This window comes from Ranitomeya variabilis, chromosome 7 (genome assembly GCF_051348905.1).
Source record: "Ranitomeya variabilis isolate aRanVar5 chromosome 7, aRanVar5.hap1, whole genome shotgun sequence".
NCBI lineage: Eukaryota > Metazoa > Chordata > Amphibia > Anura > Dendrobatidae > Ranitomeya > Ranitomeya variabilis.
The window spans coordinates 46,549,358-46,567,058 of NC_135238.1; the positions used below are offsets into that span (position 1 = coordinate 46,549,358).

Below are 17,701 nucleotides of genomic sequence, written 5' to 3' on the forward strand. Positions count from 1 at the left end.
TATACCCCTCAAGGAACATATTTAGAGGTGTGAGCACCTTGACCCCAGAGGGGCTTCATATAATTTTCTAATGTTGAGGCTCGAAATTGAAAAAAAATTAACTTATGCCATAAAAGTGTTGGTTTTGCCCCAAATTGTTCATTTTCACAAAAGTAACAGGATAAGATGGACCATACAATTTGTGGTGCAGTTTATTCTGAGCACACTGATACCCAGTATGTGTTAGAAAACTACTGTTTGGGCGCACGCCAGGTCTTGGAAGGAAGGAGCATCAACTGAATTCTGGAGCTCAATTTAGGCTGGAATAGATTGCGGATGCCATGTCACATTTGACGAGCCCCTGACAGGTTAAAACAGCAGAAACCCCACAAGTGATTCCATTTTGGAAACGAACACTCTTGAGGAATTCATCTAGGGGTGTAGTGAGCATTTTTATTCTTCAGCTGATTCACAGAATTGAATAACATTAGGCTGAGTAAATGGAAAGTTAACATTTTTTCCACTAAAATTTTCTTTTGGTACAAGTTTTTAATTTTCAAAAGGAATAATAGGAGAAAATGAATGGTGGAATTTGTTGTGTTACTCGTCCTGAGTACGCCGATACCCCATATGTGGTCAAAAACTACTTTTCCGGCACAATGCAAAGTTCAAGGGGAAGAGGCGCCATATTAGAATTAGATCTTACTAGAATGGTTTGCAGGTGCCATGTCACATTGGCAGAGCCCCTGAGGTGCTAGAACAGCAGAAACCCCAATGAAGTCATTTAAGTTTCCAAACTACACACTTGATGAATGCATCTAGGGGCGCAGTGATCATATTGACACCACATGTGCCTCACAGAATTAAAATAACTTTGGGCAGTGAAGAAAGACTAATTACATTTTTACCACTAAAATGTTGTTTCAGCCCCAAGTTTTAAATTTTTATACGGGCTAATAGTAAGAAATGAACCTGACAGTTTGTTTGACTCCACACATAAGACCTCAGGAGTGGACATGGATGTCAGACATATGTACCATCCTCCAAAACTTTGAGGACTCAACCAAGATGGTGAGCGGCGATGATACAATAATTAGCATCACCATCCCACTTCTCTCTGTTCTGAAATGCTCTCTGCTCACTATCAAAGAAGATGCGTTGCAGTCGGAGATTGATGAGATGGAGCAAGGAACCATACATGGTGAATACACACAGCCCACCCACATCTCATCTCAACGTGGATAGGGTGACAATGAGGAAGAGGAGGAGGCGGAGGAAGAACAGGAGCTACTTTCATGCAATAGATAGTACTACTAGCACAGCTGTCATACCGTCTGTTCAGCATGGATGGCCTGAGGACAGGAAGGAGGAGGACAGAATTTTCAGTCATCCTCTTGGTGAGGACACGGAAGTCTTGCCTGTTAGCAGTCTGGCACACATGGCTGAGTTTATGTTACGTTGCCATTCACGTGACCCTTGCTTTCTCAAAAGTTTGGGTAGCAGTCATTACTGGTTGGTGACACTTCTAGACCCACACTACAAAGAAAACTTTCTATCTCATATTCCAGAGTCAGACAGGTGTACTAAAATGGTGCAGGACCAGAGGGCTCTTGTTGCGGAATTATTTAAAAAATTCCCATCTGAAAACGCTGGCAGCAGACATCACAGTTCGTTGCACAACCAAGGACGACAGGCGAAAGAGACACAACTCCGATCCAGCTCAAGTTCTGGGAGTTTTCTCAGACCCCACATCGTATAGGCCCTGAGGCACGGGGTACTCTCACAAGAAGTGCAAAGTTTTGGAAGATGCTGAGGGAGTACCTTGCTGACCAAACCAAAGTCCTCCGTGATACCTCCATGCCTTATAATTATTGGGTATCCAGGCTGGACACGTGGCATGAACTGGCTATGAATGCCTTGGAGGTCCTGGCCTGCCCTGCCGCTAGCATTTTGTCAGAGTGGGTATTAAGTGCCGCTGGGGGAATTATAACTGATAAGCGCGTCCACCTGCCAACTGAAAATGCTGACAGGCTGACTCTTATAAAAATGAACAAGGGATGGATTGTGCCAGACTTCTGTACACCACTGAGCGATATCAGCCAAACATAACCTCCAATACAGTGTCTTTTTTTGTTAACGCTATTACCATGCACCTCTTTACACCCAAACATGGGTATACAGTACACTTCGTGATTTCAACTTTTTTTCTGTTGTCATTCTCCTTCTCTTCATCCTCATCACCCACCACTAGGGTTGAGCGACTTTTATTTTTATAGGATCGGGTCGGGTTTCACAAAACCCGACTTTCTCAAAAGTCGGGTCGAGTGAAATCGGCCGATCCTATAAAAATGTCGGGGTCAGCCGAAACACGAAACCCAATGCAGTGCAATGGGATACTATGGTTCCCAGAGTCTGAAGGAGAGGAAACTCTCCTTCAGGCCCTGGGATCCATATTAATGTGTAAAATAAAGAATTAAAATAAAAAATATTGATATACTCACCTCTCCGACGCAGCCTGGACCTTACCACTGGTAACCGGCAGCCTTCTTTGTTTAAAATGAGCGCGTTCAGGGCCTTAGATGACGTCACGGCTTGTGATTGGTCGCGGCCGCCCATGTAAACGCCAAGCGACCAATCACAAGCCGTGACGTAATTCTCAGGTCCTAAATTCCTAGAATTAGGAATTTAGGACCTGAAAATTATGTCACGGCTTGTGATTGGTCGCGTGGCGGTCACATGGGCGGCCGCGACCAATCACAAGCCGTGACGTCATCTAAGGCCCTGAACGCGCTCATTTTAAGCAAAGAAGGCTGCTGGTTACCAGCTGTAAGGTCCAGGCTGCGTCGGAGAGGTGAGTATATCAATATTTTTTATTTTAATTCTTTATTTTACACTTAAATGTGGATTCCGATACCGATTTCCGATATCGCAAACATATCGGAACTCGGTATCGGAGTTCCGATACCAGATTCAGAAGATCGCCGACCTCATGGCCGACCCCACACAGGGGTCGGGTCGGGTTTCATGAAACCCGACTTTGCCAAAAGTCGGCGACTTCGGAAAATGGCTGACCCGTTTCGCTCAACCCTACCCACCACCACTATATCACCATGGTGATCGTAGTCTGTGATGGAACAGCCACGTTATTGTGTTAAAGGGTGTTTTTGATGCCCATAAAAAAAATGTTTACAGTTTTTCTTTTCTTTTTTCATTGGATTGTTATGTACTTTTTTGGCTGTGCACCCGGAGTGCCCTTGCATGGATGAGTGGGTAGTTATACTGGAGCAGCTTTACAAGGCCCACCGTAAGATGATCGCATAAGGCAGCAGTGTGGGCACTATACTTTTTCTCATTGGACATTGTGTTAAAGGGTGTTTATGATGCCCGTAAAAAATATATTTACACAGCATGTTGATGTGTACCCCCCAGGGGCACATTTTTTTTTTATGAAGCCCTCCTCCACGTTTCATCCTAGGGGAATTGGGGTGCATGCAAATTTGGAGCAGGTCTGGCATTCACTGCATAGCCAAACAGTATGAGAGACCCAGTTCCTAATAATGGGAACTGTAGGGGTTTGTTACGCTGCTTCAACAATGCAATTCTCCACTTTTGGGTCTTCATCCTCAACTCTGCAATTCTCCAATGCAGGTTCTTCAGGCTTAACACTGCAATTCACTGCATAGTCAAACAGTATGGGAGTACCAGCTTCCTAATAATGGGAACTTTGGTGTCATGTGGCCATCCACTGCGTCGGTTCAAAGGGTTATTGGGGTGTAACTTTGGGGCAGGGCAGGCCTTGCATTCAATGCATAGGCGAACATTATGGGAGTAGCAAATTAAGAAAAATGGGAACTTTGGTTTCATGTGGCCTTCCAGGACGTCAGTTTTTTGGGTTATTGGGGTGCATCTAAATTTGGAGCAGGCTTTGCATTCACTTCATGGGCAAATTGTACGGGACTAGAGAAATCATAATAATGGGAACTTTGGTTTCATGTGGCCATGCACCACGTCTCTTCAAATTGTTTTGGTGGTTCGTGTAACTTTGGTGCAGGCCAGACCTTGGATTAAATGCATTGGCAAACAGAATGGGAGACCCACTTCCTAATAATGTGAACTTTGTTGGTTGTCAGCTTCAACAATGCAATTCTCCACTGCCAGTTCTTCAGCCTCAACACTGACATTCTCCAATGCAGGTTCTTCAGGCTCAACACTGCAATTCACTGCATAGGCAAACAGCATGAGAGTACCAACTTTCTAATAATGGGAACGTTGGTTTCATGGGGCCTTCCAGGACGTCTGTTTTTTGGGATACTGGGGTGCGTCCCAATTTGGAGCAGGCCTTGCATTCAATTCATGGGCAAACTCTAGGAAAGTTAAAAAATCTAATAATGGGAACTTTGGTTTCATGTGGCCATCCACCATGTCTCTTCAAACTGTTTTTGGGGTGCGATAAACTTTGGGGCAGACCAGGCCTTGCATTCAATGCATGGGCAAACAGTATGGCAGTACCAAATAAATAAGAATGGGAACTTTGGTTTCATGTGGCCTTCCAGGATGTCTGTTCAATGGGTTATTGAGGTGCGCCTAAATTTGAGTCATGCCTTGCATTCAATGCGCAGTCAATAATAGTACAGGATACACACTGTTTAATAATGGGAACAACAAAGCCCAGCCAGCTGATGGCTCTCTAAAAATAGGGAGGACACACTGCTGTCCCTTTAAGAAGATTAAAGTCCGCCTAATGGCCCTCCTCCTTTAACAGTCTCACCTTCATAACTGAAACGGGATGTGTCTGATGATGTGTCAAACACCACATGGCCAGCTAAGGTTACATAGTTACATAGTTATTAAGGTTGAATGAAGACTTTAAGTCCATCTAGTCCAACCCATAGCCTAACCTAACATGCTCTAACATGTTGATCCAGAGGAAGAATCCGCGTCTGTTATTATGCTTAAACCTTTTTTCCTCCAGACGTAGAGGATGCCCCCTTGTCCCTGTCTCAGGTCTGTGATTAAAAAGATCATCAGAAAGGTCTTTGTACTGTCCCCTCATATATTTATACATTAACATAAGATCACCCCTTAGTCTTCGTTTTTCCAAACTAAATAGCCCCAAGTGTAATAACCTATCTTGGTATTGCAGACCCCCCAGTCCTCTAATAACCGTGGTCGCTCTTCTCTGCACCCGCTCCAGTTCAGCTATGTCTTTCTTATACACCGGAGACCAGAACTGTGCACAGTATTCTAAGTGTGGTCGCACTAGTGACTTGTATAGAGGTAAAATTATGTTCTCCTCATGAGCATCTATGCCTCTTTTAATGCATCCCATTATTTTATTTGCCTTTGTAGCAGCTGCCTGACACTGGCCACTGAATATGAGTTTGTCATCCACCCATATACCCAGGTCTTTTTCATTGACTGTTTTGCCCAGAGTTTTAGAATTAAGCACATAGTTATACATCTTATTACTTCTACCCAAGTGCATGACCTTACATTTATCCCCATTAAAGCTCATTTGCCATTTATCATCCCAAGCTTCTAGTTTACATAAATCATCCTGTAATATAAAATTGTCCTCCCCTGTATTGATTACCCTGCAGAGTTTAGTGTCATCTGCGAATATTGAAATTCTACTCTGAATGCCCCCTACAAGGTCATTAATAAATATGTTAAAAAGAGGGCCCAATACTGACCCCTGTGGTACTCCACTGCTAACCGCGGCCCAGTCCGAGTGTGCTCCATTAATAACCACCCTTTGTTTCCTATCCCTGAGCCAGCTCTCAACCCACTTACACATATTTTCCCCTATCCCCATTACTCTCATTTTATGTAACAACCTTTTGTGTGGCACCGTATCAAAAGCTTTAGAAAAGTCCATATACACTACATCCACTGGGTTCCCTTGGTCCAGTCCGGAACTTACCTCTTCATAGAAGCTGATCAGATTAGTCTGACAGGAACGGTCCCTAGTAAACCCGTGCTGATACTGGGTCATGAGGCTATTCCTCTTCAGATACTCCAGTATAGCATCCCTTAGGCCATGTTCACACTTTGCGGTTTTTACCGCGGAACCGCCGCGATTTTGATGCTGCGGTTCCGCAGCAGTTTCCATAGCGTTTACATTAACATGCAAACCCTATGGAAACCGCAAACCGCAGTGCACATGCTGCAGGAAAAAACGCGCAGAAACGTAGCAGTTTACAACCCGCAGCATGTCACTTCTTTGTGCAGAATCGCTGCGATTCTGCACCCATAGGAAAGGATTGAACCACTTACTTCCCGCATGGGGCTGTGCCCACGTTGCGGGAAGTAAGCGGATAATGTGCAGGTGGTACCCAGGGTGGAGGAGAGCAGACTCTCCTCCAGGCCCTGGGAACCATATTTGGGTGTAAAAAAAAGAATTAAAATAAAAAATAATGCTATACTCACCTCTCAGCGCTGCCCGCGGCGTCCGGTCTGGGTTGATGTGCGAACAGGACCTGCGGTGACGTCGCGGTCACATGACCATGATGACGCCGTGGTCACATGACCGTGACGTCACGAAGGGTCCTTCTCGGCACAGCATCTTTGGAAGCGGACCGCCGAGTGCAGCGCCGAGGAGATCGGGACGTCAGAGAGGGTGAGTATAGCCAATTTTTTTATTTTAACATTATACTATTGATGCTGCATATTGCTGCACATGCAGCATCAATAGTATAGGCGGAAACCCGCAGCGGAAACCGCGGAACAAACCGCGATAAATCTGCAGGGATAACCGCAGCGGGTTTGCCCTGCAGATTTATCGATTCCGCTGTGGGAGAACCCGCAGAGCACACCGCAAAGTGTGCACATAGCCTTAGAATGCGCTCCAGGATTTTACCCACAGTAGAGGTGAAGCTTACTGGCCTATAATTTCCGAGTTCAGTTTTTGTCCCCTTTTTGAATATTGGCACCGCATTTGCTATACGCCAGTCCTGTGGTATAGACCCTGTTATTGTGGAGTCTTTAAAGATTAAAAATAATGGTCTATCAATGACTGTACTTAGTTCCTGCAGTACTCAGGGGTGGATCCCATCCGGGCCCGGAGATTTGTCCATTTTAGTGATTTTTAGACGCCGCCGTACTTCCTGCTGGGTTAAGCAGGTGACATTTAATGGGGAATTTTTGTTATCACTGATCATATTGTCGCTATGGGATTTTTTTGTGTTAATACTGATGAAAAAAGTCATTTAGCATATTGGCTTTTTCCTCATCCTCATCCACCATTTCCCCCAGACTATTTTTAAGGGGGCCAACACTTTCATTTTTTAGTTTCTTACTATTTATGTAGTTAAAGAATATTTTGGGATTATTTTTACTCTCTCTGGCAATGAGTCTCTCTGTCTCAATCTTTGCTGCCTTGATTTGCTTTTTACAGAATTTATTTAATTTTCTGTATTTATTTAATGCCTCCTCACTACCTACTTCCTTTAATTCTCTAAATGCTTTCTTTTTGTCCCTTATTGCGCCCCTTACAGCTCTATTTAGCCATATTGGTTTCCTCCTATTTCTAGTATGTTTATTCCCATACGGTATATACTGTGCACAGGTCCTATCCAGGATGCTAATAAACGTCTCCCATTTTCTTTGTGTATTTTTATGTCTCAGGATTAGTGTTGAGCGATACCGTCCGATACTTGAAAGTATCGGTATCGGAAAGTATCGGCCGATACCGGCAAAGTATCGGATCTCACCTATTCCGATACCCATGCAAGTCAATGGGACACCAAGTATCGGACAGTATCCTGATGGTTCCCAGGGTCTGAAGGAGAGGAAACTCTCCTTCAGGCCCTGGGATCCATATTACTGTGTAAAATAAACAATTAAAATAAAAAATATTGATATACTCACCTGTCCGGAGGCCCCTGGACATCACCGCTGGTAACCGGCAGCCTTCTTTGCTTAAAATGAGCGCGTTCAGCACCTTCCATGACGTCACGGCTTCTGGTTGGTCGTGTGCCGCTCATGTGACCACCAGGCGACCAATCACAAGCCGTGACATCATTCTCAGGTCCTAAATTCTTAGGAATTTTTATCCATATTGTCTATGGAGACAATAACATTTCCCAGTGAATGCAAAAATGAAAAATTCATCAAAAACGCTGCGTGTGAACATAGCTCAAGTGGTGGAGGAACATTTTTGTTTTGGGTTATTTATTTTGCCTAATATACAAGTCGTTACCCTGGAAAGGATGTACCTCAACATATTTCCCAGGAAAATCCATTTTGGTTTCATTTTTGTATGTTTTAATGTGCGCCTGTAAAAGTGGCGTAATACTCTGACAACATTGTTCAGAACAGTGACCTGGGAGTCAGAAATGCTTCTAGGGGTCTTCCCCATTATGTTCCCGTGTAATTTGAGAACTGTTCCCATAGATTTCTGATTCCCGGAAAAAACCTCCGGGGGGAGGGGGGGTGTCACGGCAAAAAAACTCAGGTTTCCTAGGCTTATATTGGGCTCGTTGCTCATGTTGAGCACCCAAGCATTCCAATCTGCTCGACCCGAGCAACAAGCACCCGAGCATTTTCTGCTCGCTCATCAGTAGTCCTAATATTTCCGGTACCTGAAAAAAACGGTACCGGAGATGTCAGTGACATATACATTTATTACAGTAATGTAATGGTAAACCCACATGTAAGGGTAAACCTCAAACCCTACAGAATCCCCGAACCACACCAGGAGATAATCTGCAAGGAGGTGAAGAGAATGCTGGACCCCGGGGTGATAGAGGAATCAAGAAGTGGCTGGTCAAGTCCTCGTCCTCGTATCGAAGCCCAATGGCGAGTAGCGATTTTGTAATGACTACTGCAGGCTCAATGAGGTGTCCAGTGTTGACGCGTACCCAATGTCCGGCATGGACGAACTCAAATGGGATGTTATATACCTGGTAACGAGAATCAGGCAGTGTCTCTTGGGAGAAGCAGGAACTCCAACTGTGCGGGTCAACTGCAGGGAAAGGACTCATATGGACTGTGTTTTCTTTGTTTTACCTTTATGCCAGCAAGGCTCGGTTTATTTTGCTGAACCCACCAAGGTTTATGCTATCCACAATAAACCAGCAGGTGATCGTCTACCAGAATGTTTCCTCTGTCTACCTGGGAAAGCAGCTGAGCGTGTCAAACCCTCACAACATGTACAGAAAGCTGCACACACACTGTACTAATTGTATATGTCACTGACATCTATCTATTCTATGTGTGTTATAAATATATTTTTATATCTTTATTTTTATATAGCGCTCACATATTCCGCAGCGCTTTACAGGTTTGCACACATTATCGTCACTGTCCCTGTTACAGTCTGTTACAATCTAAATTCCCTATCAGTATGTCTTTGGAATGTGGGAGGAAACTGGAGTACCCGGAGAAAACCCATGCAAACACGGAGAGAACATACAAACTCTTTGCAGATGTTGTCCTTAGTGGGGCTTGAACCCAGGACTCCAGCGCTGCAAGGCTGCTGTGCTATCCACTGCGCCACCGCGCTGTGTGTATAACCCATATATCTGTATCTATGTGTGTAATCCATCTCTTCTAGACTGTCGGGTCCCAGTGTCATTTTAGAGTACGTGGCTGCTGAATTACCGGCTTTTCTTCTATCTATATAATATTTATACATATATCTGTGTGTGTCACTGACATCTATATATCTATGTGTATACTGTATATCTATTCTAACCTGTCACTCTATGATTTTACTGTATGCAGCACATGAATTGCCGGCTTTTTATCTATCTATCTATTTATCATCTACTTTAAAATACTTTAGTGGCAACACAATTATTACCGATCACGAATCCGAATGTGCCACATTTGTGCCGAATTTGTGTTTGTCGATCGTTTTACAAACATATTAGCACATGTCCTGTCATCACTTCTATCATGGAAATGCCCCTTTGACTAACGTTATCATCCATCCAATAGACTGTATGAGGACATGAGGTCCTGGTGATGGTCGGCCTGGAATCACATGATCACACAAATCCCAGAACACTGCCCCCTATCAGTGGAAATGTGAGAAAATCCAATAATGACACCAAATGCTTGAAGACTTTATCCTGAGCATCAGATTATATAGTTCAATGTATCTTTATAGAGAGAATGAGAAGATAAAAGAAACTGTCAGAAAAGAGTAAATGTGTTATAATGTCATATGATGAGAATTGGAAATGGGAAAAGCTCAGCCAAACCTCTGTAACCACCGGCTGTAATCTAACACCTGGAAATTGCCAGGATGTTATTTCATTCATCCCTATTTCTGCCTCCATCATTATCAGCTGCTTTATAAGAGGCCGATAGTGAGAGAAAAAGTATTGGTTATTCCGCTGCATTGTGACATCATCTCTTACCTTATATGGAAGCGGGCAGTGATGTCACACAGGTGAGTGATGATGTCACAATAGAGCGGAACCTTAAAAACCCTCGGTTCCATCTCACTGGCTCAGACTTGGTATATGTCTGTCTCCTGACAACACTGTACCTAGATCTTCTCCTTGTGAGATTAGCGCTTTACTTGCGATTTACTTGTGGAATAGCGAAACTGTATTAGAGGATACTTCTGGATTTTCCTGAAGATCACTGACTGAGGACTTCTACATCTGGAGGTAAATCTGTTTTGTGTTGTTATTTATGAAACTATTATTATTTATTGTTATAGCGCCATTTTTTCCATGGCGTTTTACATGTGAGGCGGGGTATACATAATAAAAACAAGTACAATAGTCTTGAACAATACAAGTCACAACTGGTACAGGAGGAGTGAGGACCCTGCCCGCGAGGGCTCACAATCTACAAGGGATGGGTGAGAATACAGTAGGCGAGGATAGAGCTGGTCATGCAGCGGTTTGGTCGATCGGTGGTTACTGCAGGTTGTAGGCTTGTCGGAAGAGGTGGGTCTTCAGGTTCTAACTAGAAGCTTTCTTCTCATTATTTTTTCATGTATTCTTGAATTTTGTATGAAAACACTTTTTGCGTTTGTTGCCATTTTCTGACACCCGTAGCGGTTTCTTTTTTCGTGATTTGGGGTTGGGTGAAGGATTATTTTTTGCACCCTGAGCTGTCGTTTTTACTGATACCATGATGGGGAACATGCGATGTTTTGATGAGTAACTCGTCCGGCACAAATCACGGCACAATACAACAGAAAAAACATTTTCATGAATATTTTTATTTACAATTCATGAAACAAATCCAGTCCTCAGTGGCCGGATATAAGAGTAGGAATGGCCGCGAGAAAACCAGGGAGCAAATATCAGTGTCCAGCAATTTACAGGGGGAGGAGGGGAGATTTCCTTTATTAATAAATAGTAGTAATAATAATGGCAGCCAGCGCTCTACCTGTATGGGGCAGGGCGGGCTGCACCAGGGATTATAGCACTGTGTAATATGGCTCCAATGTTATCTTCTCCCCTTCAGATCTCCCTCCTGACTCTGTCTGGTCCAGGACCACAGAGGGGACGTCAGCTCCTGGCTGTCTGGTCCAGGACCACAGAGGGGACATCAGTCACCACCTACATAAGCTGAGAAGAGAACATCAGCGTGCACAGGACCCCGCAGAGCCGGACATCTGTAGAGTGAGTATAATGGCTGCCGCCAGGGTCCATCTTCTTACACTAATTAGATAAGTGGAGGAGGCCGGACCACGGCTGTCAGCACCGACCACTGAGTTAGGCCAGAATTGCACCTGACAACCTCCCGCATTTAACCACTATCATTCGGCTACTTGTTGGCTGATTGTCGGGTGTCTGGTGCCATTAAGGCAGTTCTTACTGCTGGAAAATACTGACCAAATACTGAGCATGTGAACATGGCCTAAAGCTGAAAATTATTTGGTTTAGATCTGAAATAAAACTTGTGTCAGAGTATAATGTAGCCCCCCCCTCATAAAATATGTAGCTCCCCTCATAAAATATAATGCAGCCCCCTCATAGAGTATAATGCATCCCCTCCCATAGAGTATAATGTAGCCCCCTTAAATAAAATAATGTAGCCCCCTCGTAGAATATAATGCAGCCCTCAAATAGAATAATGCAGCCCCCTCATAGAGTAAAATGCAGCCCCTTCATAGGGTATAATGCAGTCCCCTTAAAGAATATAATGTAGCCCCCTCAAATACTATATTGCAGCCCCCCATAGAGTAAAATGCTGCCCCTTCATAGGGTATAATGCAAACTCCCATAGAATATAATGTAGCCCCCTCATATAATATAATGCAGCCCCTCCATAGAATATAATGTAGCCTCTCCATAGAATATAATACAGCCCCACAGTCCTACAGTCTTATGGCCACCAGTACTAACTGATATATATATATATATATATCCCACAATCCTCACCTCTCCTCCTCATTCCCCCGCGGTTCCAGACTCTGCTCCAGTCTCAGCAGCTGCACTGCCATCTGCCCGGCACACAGTATGAGGTGACGTCATCACGCACCGGCTGTGGCAGAGGCAGAGGGCAATAATGGAGCAGGGAGTATCATCTGATGCCCTCTCCTCTATTATTGCACCTATGATGCCGATACAGTTGAATGCGGCACATGCTGGGGGCAGCAGCGGTGGAGCAGCAGGCGACAGGAGGAAGGAGACGACTGCTGCGGCTAAAGCCTGTGCCCGCTGCTAAAGAGAAATTAATATTCACTGCTCCCCACGCCCATGGCCAGTCCGACCTGGGCTCTACACACAGAACTGAGGAATAAAATGGTAAAACTCATCTGTTCCTTATACTACAGGTGGAATAATTCTCTACTGCTGGAAGGTTCTCAAAGTTTTACTTGTTGAGCGTTGAAAACTCCAAGTGTAAACTTTGTTCTGGATTAGGAATCTTATTTCCATCGGGAATTCACCAGATATTACTGTAAGTATTCTGAGGTCATAACAAACATTTCCTGCCTAAAAATAAAAGAATAAAATCTGACCGATCTATTGTTCCTTTTAGGGTTGATAAACGACTACAGAGCTGAAATCTTGACAAGAAGATCCCTGTCGATTACTAAGATCCCAGCTGAATTCTGTAGCACTACTAGTGACATCACATTTCTTGGATTTACAAGAAGAGTAAAGTAGTTAGAAGGTAACGATACTTTTCTGTAACATTTAAGTCTAAGTTGCAATGTGTGAACATGATGTGAGGAATAGCGCCATTTCCGGCCATTATATGGCTTGTATGGTATTTTGTATTGTTCTACAATTTTCACCCTACAGTCACTATCTCTAATTTGCATTTGTCTTTGAATCAGTGTCTCCCGCAAAAAAAGTATTTTACCTCTTACCTTAGGTAGCACAGAGCCATGGAGGAAATTATATATCAGTACTGAGCATTGTAGCTGTGAATCCAGCTCTGGTATAAGCTAATGTACCTGCTAGAATCCTGCAGGACAATGATTCTGTGCTTCCTCCTGGCAGTGCTCCTCCTCTGCCTCCTAACTTGTGAAATCTCTGTGCAGAGCAAGACGGATTACAGGAGGTTATTCAGAGTTAATGAGCTCAGGAGACGGGAAAGTGGAGGAATTGACCCATAAGAATAGATTAAAGACGATTTCTCTGATATCATATGTTACAAAGTTTCTTATAATCACTTATACTAGTGATTTATACAATTTGTTGCCGGGCAGTTCCCATGTAAACACTTTCTCGATGTTTTGCGGCTTCATCTTCTCGTCCTTCCATACTACTTATGGTCACTACTTTTTGGCTTTTGCTGTTTATTGTCCTATAACTTTTTTCCATTTGTGGATTATTCTGCAGGACTTCTCGCACACTGAGTGACTTCTGCGTGTTGCTCTGCGCTGTGAGATCTGCGACTATTGTGCGCCGGAAGAGCACGTTACTGAACACTTTTGAGGAGAAACCATGAGTTCTCGGGAATTGAGGCAGCTGATCATGGACAACATTGCATGGATGAACCGGCCAGAAAACCGAAGTAAGTGAACCTTTACAATGTAAGGGGTGTGTGTGGGGGGATTATACCGGGGTCTTTTTGTCGTCACCCCAGTAACAACAGGTTCCACTCTCTAGTTCTTTCCATAAGAGGAGTTAGAAATATTTCTGCCTGTATACTGGGGACAATGTTAGACGGGGAACTAAACTAATAACTCTGGGTATTGTAGTAGTGACGATCGGTGGGGTCCGGACCCTCAGACCAGCACACATCGCTCACAACAGGGGTCAACGTGCTTAGATTATTCTTGGGTGTGTGCAGAGCGGTGTCCCGGCCCAGTAAAAATTTATAGAGAAATAATAGAAAGATAATAGATAGATAATAGATGATAGACACATTTGTACCTGTCATTTATGATATTTTCTGTCATTATAATACATGAGTTTTTCCCTTCAGATCAGAGCCCTGTGATCGGAAGACTCAGGTCGTCTCAGACAAGAGGAGGAAGGATTGAAGATGACAGAGATTATTTACCTTCTCCAGAGAGAAGAAGAAGAGTTAGAGACCCATCCAGGCGCTCAGTACGAGAGGAGACCAGACACAGGAGCCGTTCGCCACATAGGCCGCTACCTGACCGTCCCATCTCTCCTGAGCCTTTACCACCGACCACGCGCCCTGACAATCTCAGGCCTGCGGAGGCTTTACCACCGACCACGCTCCCTGACAATCTCAGGCCTGCGGAAGCTTTACCACCGACCACGCTCCCTGACAATCTCAGGCCTGCGGAGGCTTTACCACCGACCACGCTCCCTGACCGTCACAGTTCTGCTGATGCGTCACTACCGAGCAGCAGCAATAACAGGAGTGGTGGAAATGAAGCGGCAACCACCTCCGGGGCCGATCCTCAGCCAAATTTTATTCCACCATCCGTGGGCACAGATGCTGAGAATCAGGCCGGATTAGATTCAGTTGAGGATACAACCCCACCGCAGGCTGCACCCCTGCGGAGGAGAGGACGGCGGAGAGGAATGACAAGGATACGGCAAATAGAACGCCTTCCTACCAGGAGCGCCACAGGCCAGGAGGAGATTCCTTCTTGTGCCATATGCCTAGGTGATTATGAAGTAGGTGAGCAGCTTATTGTGCTGCCCTGCCGACATCTTTTTCATCAGAGCTGCATTACACCATGGCTCCGCCAAAACCGCTACTGTCCTTACTGCCGCCAAAACTGTTTCCAACAGAACAGACAGAGAAGAGCATAAATCCCAACATGTGCTCGTGTATCCATCCCCAATATATATTTATTTCCTTTATTAATGATTTTTACTAAATAAAATGTATATGTTTTTTATACTTATGAAGTCAGCACTCCATTTTTTCAGTTTTCTATGTTACCAGGAGTTTCTTCGTGTACGGCCATATTGATACATTTATAGAGGAACAGTCACACGATGCAACTACTTTTTACCTATTTATGCATCATTTCCGGAATTTTCTAAACTACATCAGTGATATGTCCGCCACTGCATTACAGAATCCATTTAGCTCTAGTGGTCCCCATACTTGCCATTATCCGTTCTGCAATTTCTGGGGCAACACCTCTATTAAATCTGTGGACAGTTTGCTCCAATTACAAAACAAGCACTAAATCTATTGTACTACTTCTAATCTGATTTACTATGCTGCACGTGAGTGTCCATATATATGGGGCTGCATTACACTATAGAGGCTGCCTATGGGGGTGCATTATATTAGGGGCTGCATTACACTATAGAGGCTGCCTATGGGGGTGCATTATATTAGGGGCTGCATTATACTATAGAGGCTGCCTATGGGGGTGCATTATATTAGGGGCTGCATTACACTATAGAGGCTGCCTATGGGGGTGCATTATATTAGGGGCTGCATTATACTATAGAGGCTGCGTTATACTATAGAGGCTGCCTATGGGGGAGCATTATATTACATTATACTAGGGGGTGCATTATATTATAGAAGCTGCCTTTGGAGGTGCATTATATTAGGGGCTGAATTATACTATAGAGGCTGCCTGTGGCGGTGCATTATATTATAGAGGCTGCCTATGGGATGCATTATACTATAAAGGCTGCGTTTGGGGCTGCATTATACTATAAAGGCTGCCTGTGGGGGTGCATTATACTATAGAGGCTGCCTATGGGCCTACATTATACTATAGAGGCTGCCTATGGGGGGGGGGCATTATATTAGGGGCTGCCTTACACTATAGAGTCTGCATTATACTATAGAGTCTGCCTATGGGGGATGCATTATACTACTGAGTCGGCCTATGGGGGTGCATTATACTATAGAGTCTGCCTATAGAGGCTGCCTATGGCGGGTGCATTATGCTATAGAGGGTGCCTATGGGGGTGCATTATATTAGGGGCTGCATTATACTATAGTCTCCTTATGGGAGGTACATTATACTATAGAGTCTGCCTACGGGGGGTGCATTATACTATGGAGTCTGACTACGGGGGGTGCATTACACTTTAGAGTCTGCCTATGGCGGGTGCATTATGCTATAGAGGCTGCCTATGAGGTTGCATTATACTATAGAAGCTGCCTATGGGGGTGAATTATATTAGGAGCTGAATTATATTATAGAATTGTTATCAATAAAAGATCCAAAAATAATTATGTGCTTAAACATTGGGCTTATTAGCCACATCAGCGCCACCAGTCCTTCCTATTTCTTATATTGTAATCAGCCCCTAATCGCCCGGACCCCCAAAGATCCCGAGATTCTCCGTCAGAACAAAGCTATGGGGGAAGCCATGAATTACGTCCTATGACTGATGTGTGAACACCCGGACAGTACGGGGGGCCGGGGAGGTGACGTGCTGTGGATGGAGACCCCTTTAGGAGCTTGTCACATTGGGGGTGTTAGAGCCCTAGGGGTCTCTGGAGACGTCCTACCTTCTTCGGGCCTCCTCCATTTTCAGTCGGCAATTAGGGGTCTCGTGTTCCTTCTTTGATGGGTGGAGTCTCGTCATGGGGGTCTCGGGACAAGATCCTGCGGGAGCAGCCAGAAAATGGAGGGTTACGGTAACGTAAATGATCGGGCAGACCCCTGTATAAAAGCCGGGAGGTGGGAGCTGTGATGGGGTCACTGCAGCGGGAAAACAGAAGTTTGCAAAAATGTCTGAATTTAAAGGGGCCGTTCCCTTCTGATCTAATGTGCCAGAAAGGTGTTGTGGGGGTCCCACTGATCCCCCAGATGTCAGTCCTCCACAGGCGGATACTTACCGGAGGACACCGGGCTGTCCCCCTGCTGGCTGCCACGGTCCCCACATGGCGGGATGGAGGGGCTCGGAACGGCAGTAATTGGAGGGCGGCGTTTTCGGGACTTGGCTGCAGACAGCAGAAGCATGCGCGCGGAGCGGCTCATGGAGGCCGGGGGAGGGGAGGCCACGCTCTGCAGCTTGTCTCGCAGCTTCTGACTCCTACAGGTACAGACACGACATGAGGGGGCAGAGGATTAAATCCCAGGACCCCCAGAAATAACAGCTCGCAGGTGGCTGAGATTAATCAGAGCTCAGACCAAAGGTGCAGTAACCGCCCTCTCCAGCAAAGCAACGAACCTGAGATCAATGAGTCCGGCTGTACAACACTGTAGAAGAGCTGCAGTGTAAAGAATGGTGGAGGGACAGAGCACCAGAAGGGACGCTGCTGACTGCACCCACAGACCGCGAGATCCCAGGAGCGGGTGAGAATGCGCCCAGCGGGTACGTACCGGGCCTCGGGGTCCTGAGCGTCCAGGGTGGGCTGCTCTCCGGAGTGTAGGGGAGAGACTGGACAGGAG

At 45.1% G+C, this 17,701-nt stretch overlaps 1 protein-coding gene and 1 pseudogene across 3 annotated transcripts; both read left to right on the forward strand.

The window, feature by feature from the left end:
* LOC143786226 (uncharacterized) overlaps positions 1 to 17,701 on the forward strand; it is a 467,324-nt pseudogene that overhangs the window by 7,893 nt on the left and 441,730 nt on the right.
* LOC143785865 (uncharacterized) lies at positions 10,454 to 15,228 on the forward strand. 3 transcript variants are annotated; one of them, XR_013218122.1, is made up of 6 exons: positions 10,454 to 10,601; positions 11,413 to 11,570; positions 12,728 to 12,852; positions 12,934 to 13,068; positions 13,743 to 13,917; positions 14,319 to 15,228. XR_013218122.1 is itself a non-coding variant. In XM_077275001.1 (6 exons), the coding sequence occupies exons 5-6, from the start codon at positions 13,848 to 13,850 to the stop codon at positions 15,135 to 15,137; spliced, it is 876 nt and encodes a 291-aa protein (XP_077131116.1). In that variant the 5' UTR covers positions 10,454 to 10,601; positions 11,413 to 11,570; positions 12,728 to 12,852; positions 12,934 to 13,068; positions 13,743 to 13,847; the 3' UTR covers positions 15,138 to 15,228. The 3 variants fall into 3 exon arrangements, 2 of the variants coding, with proteins under 2 accessions (XP_077131116.1, XP_077131117.1); XM_077275001.1 differs by having other exon boundaries at positions 14,332 to 15,228; XM_077275002.1 differs by lacking the exon at positions 10,454 to 10,601 and adding an exon at positions 10,633 to 10,886 and having other exon boundaries at positions 14,332 to 15,228.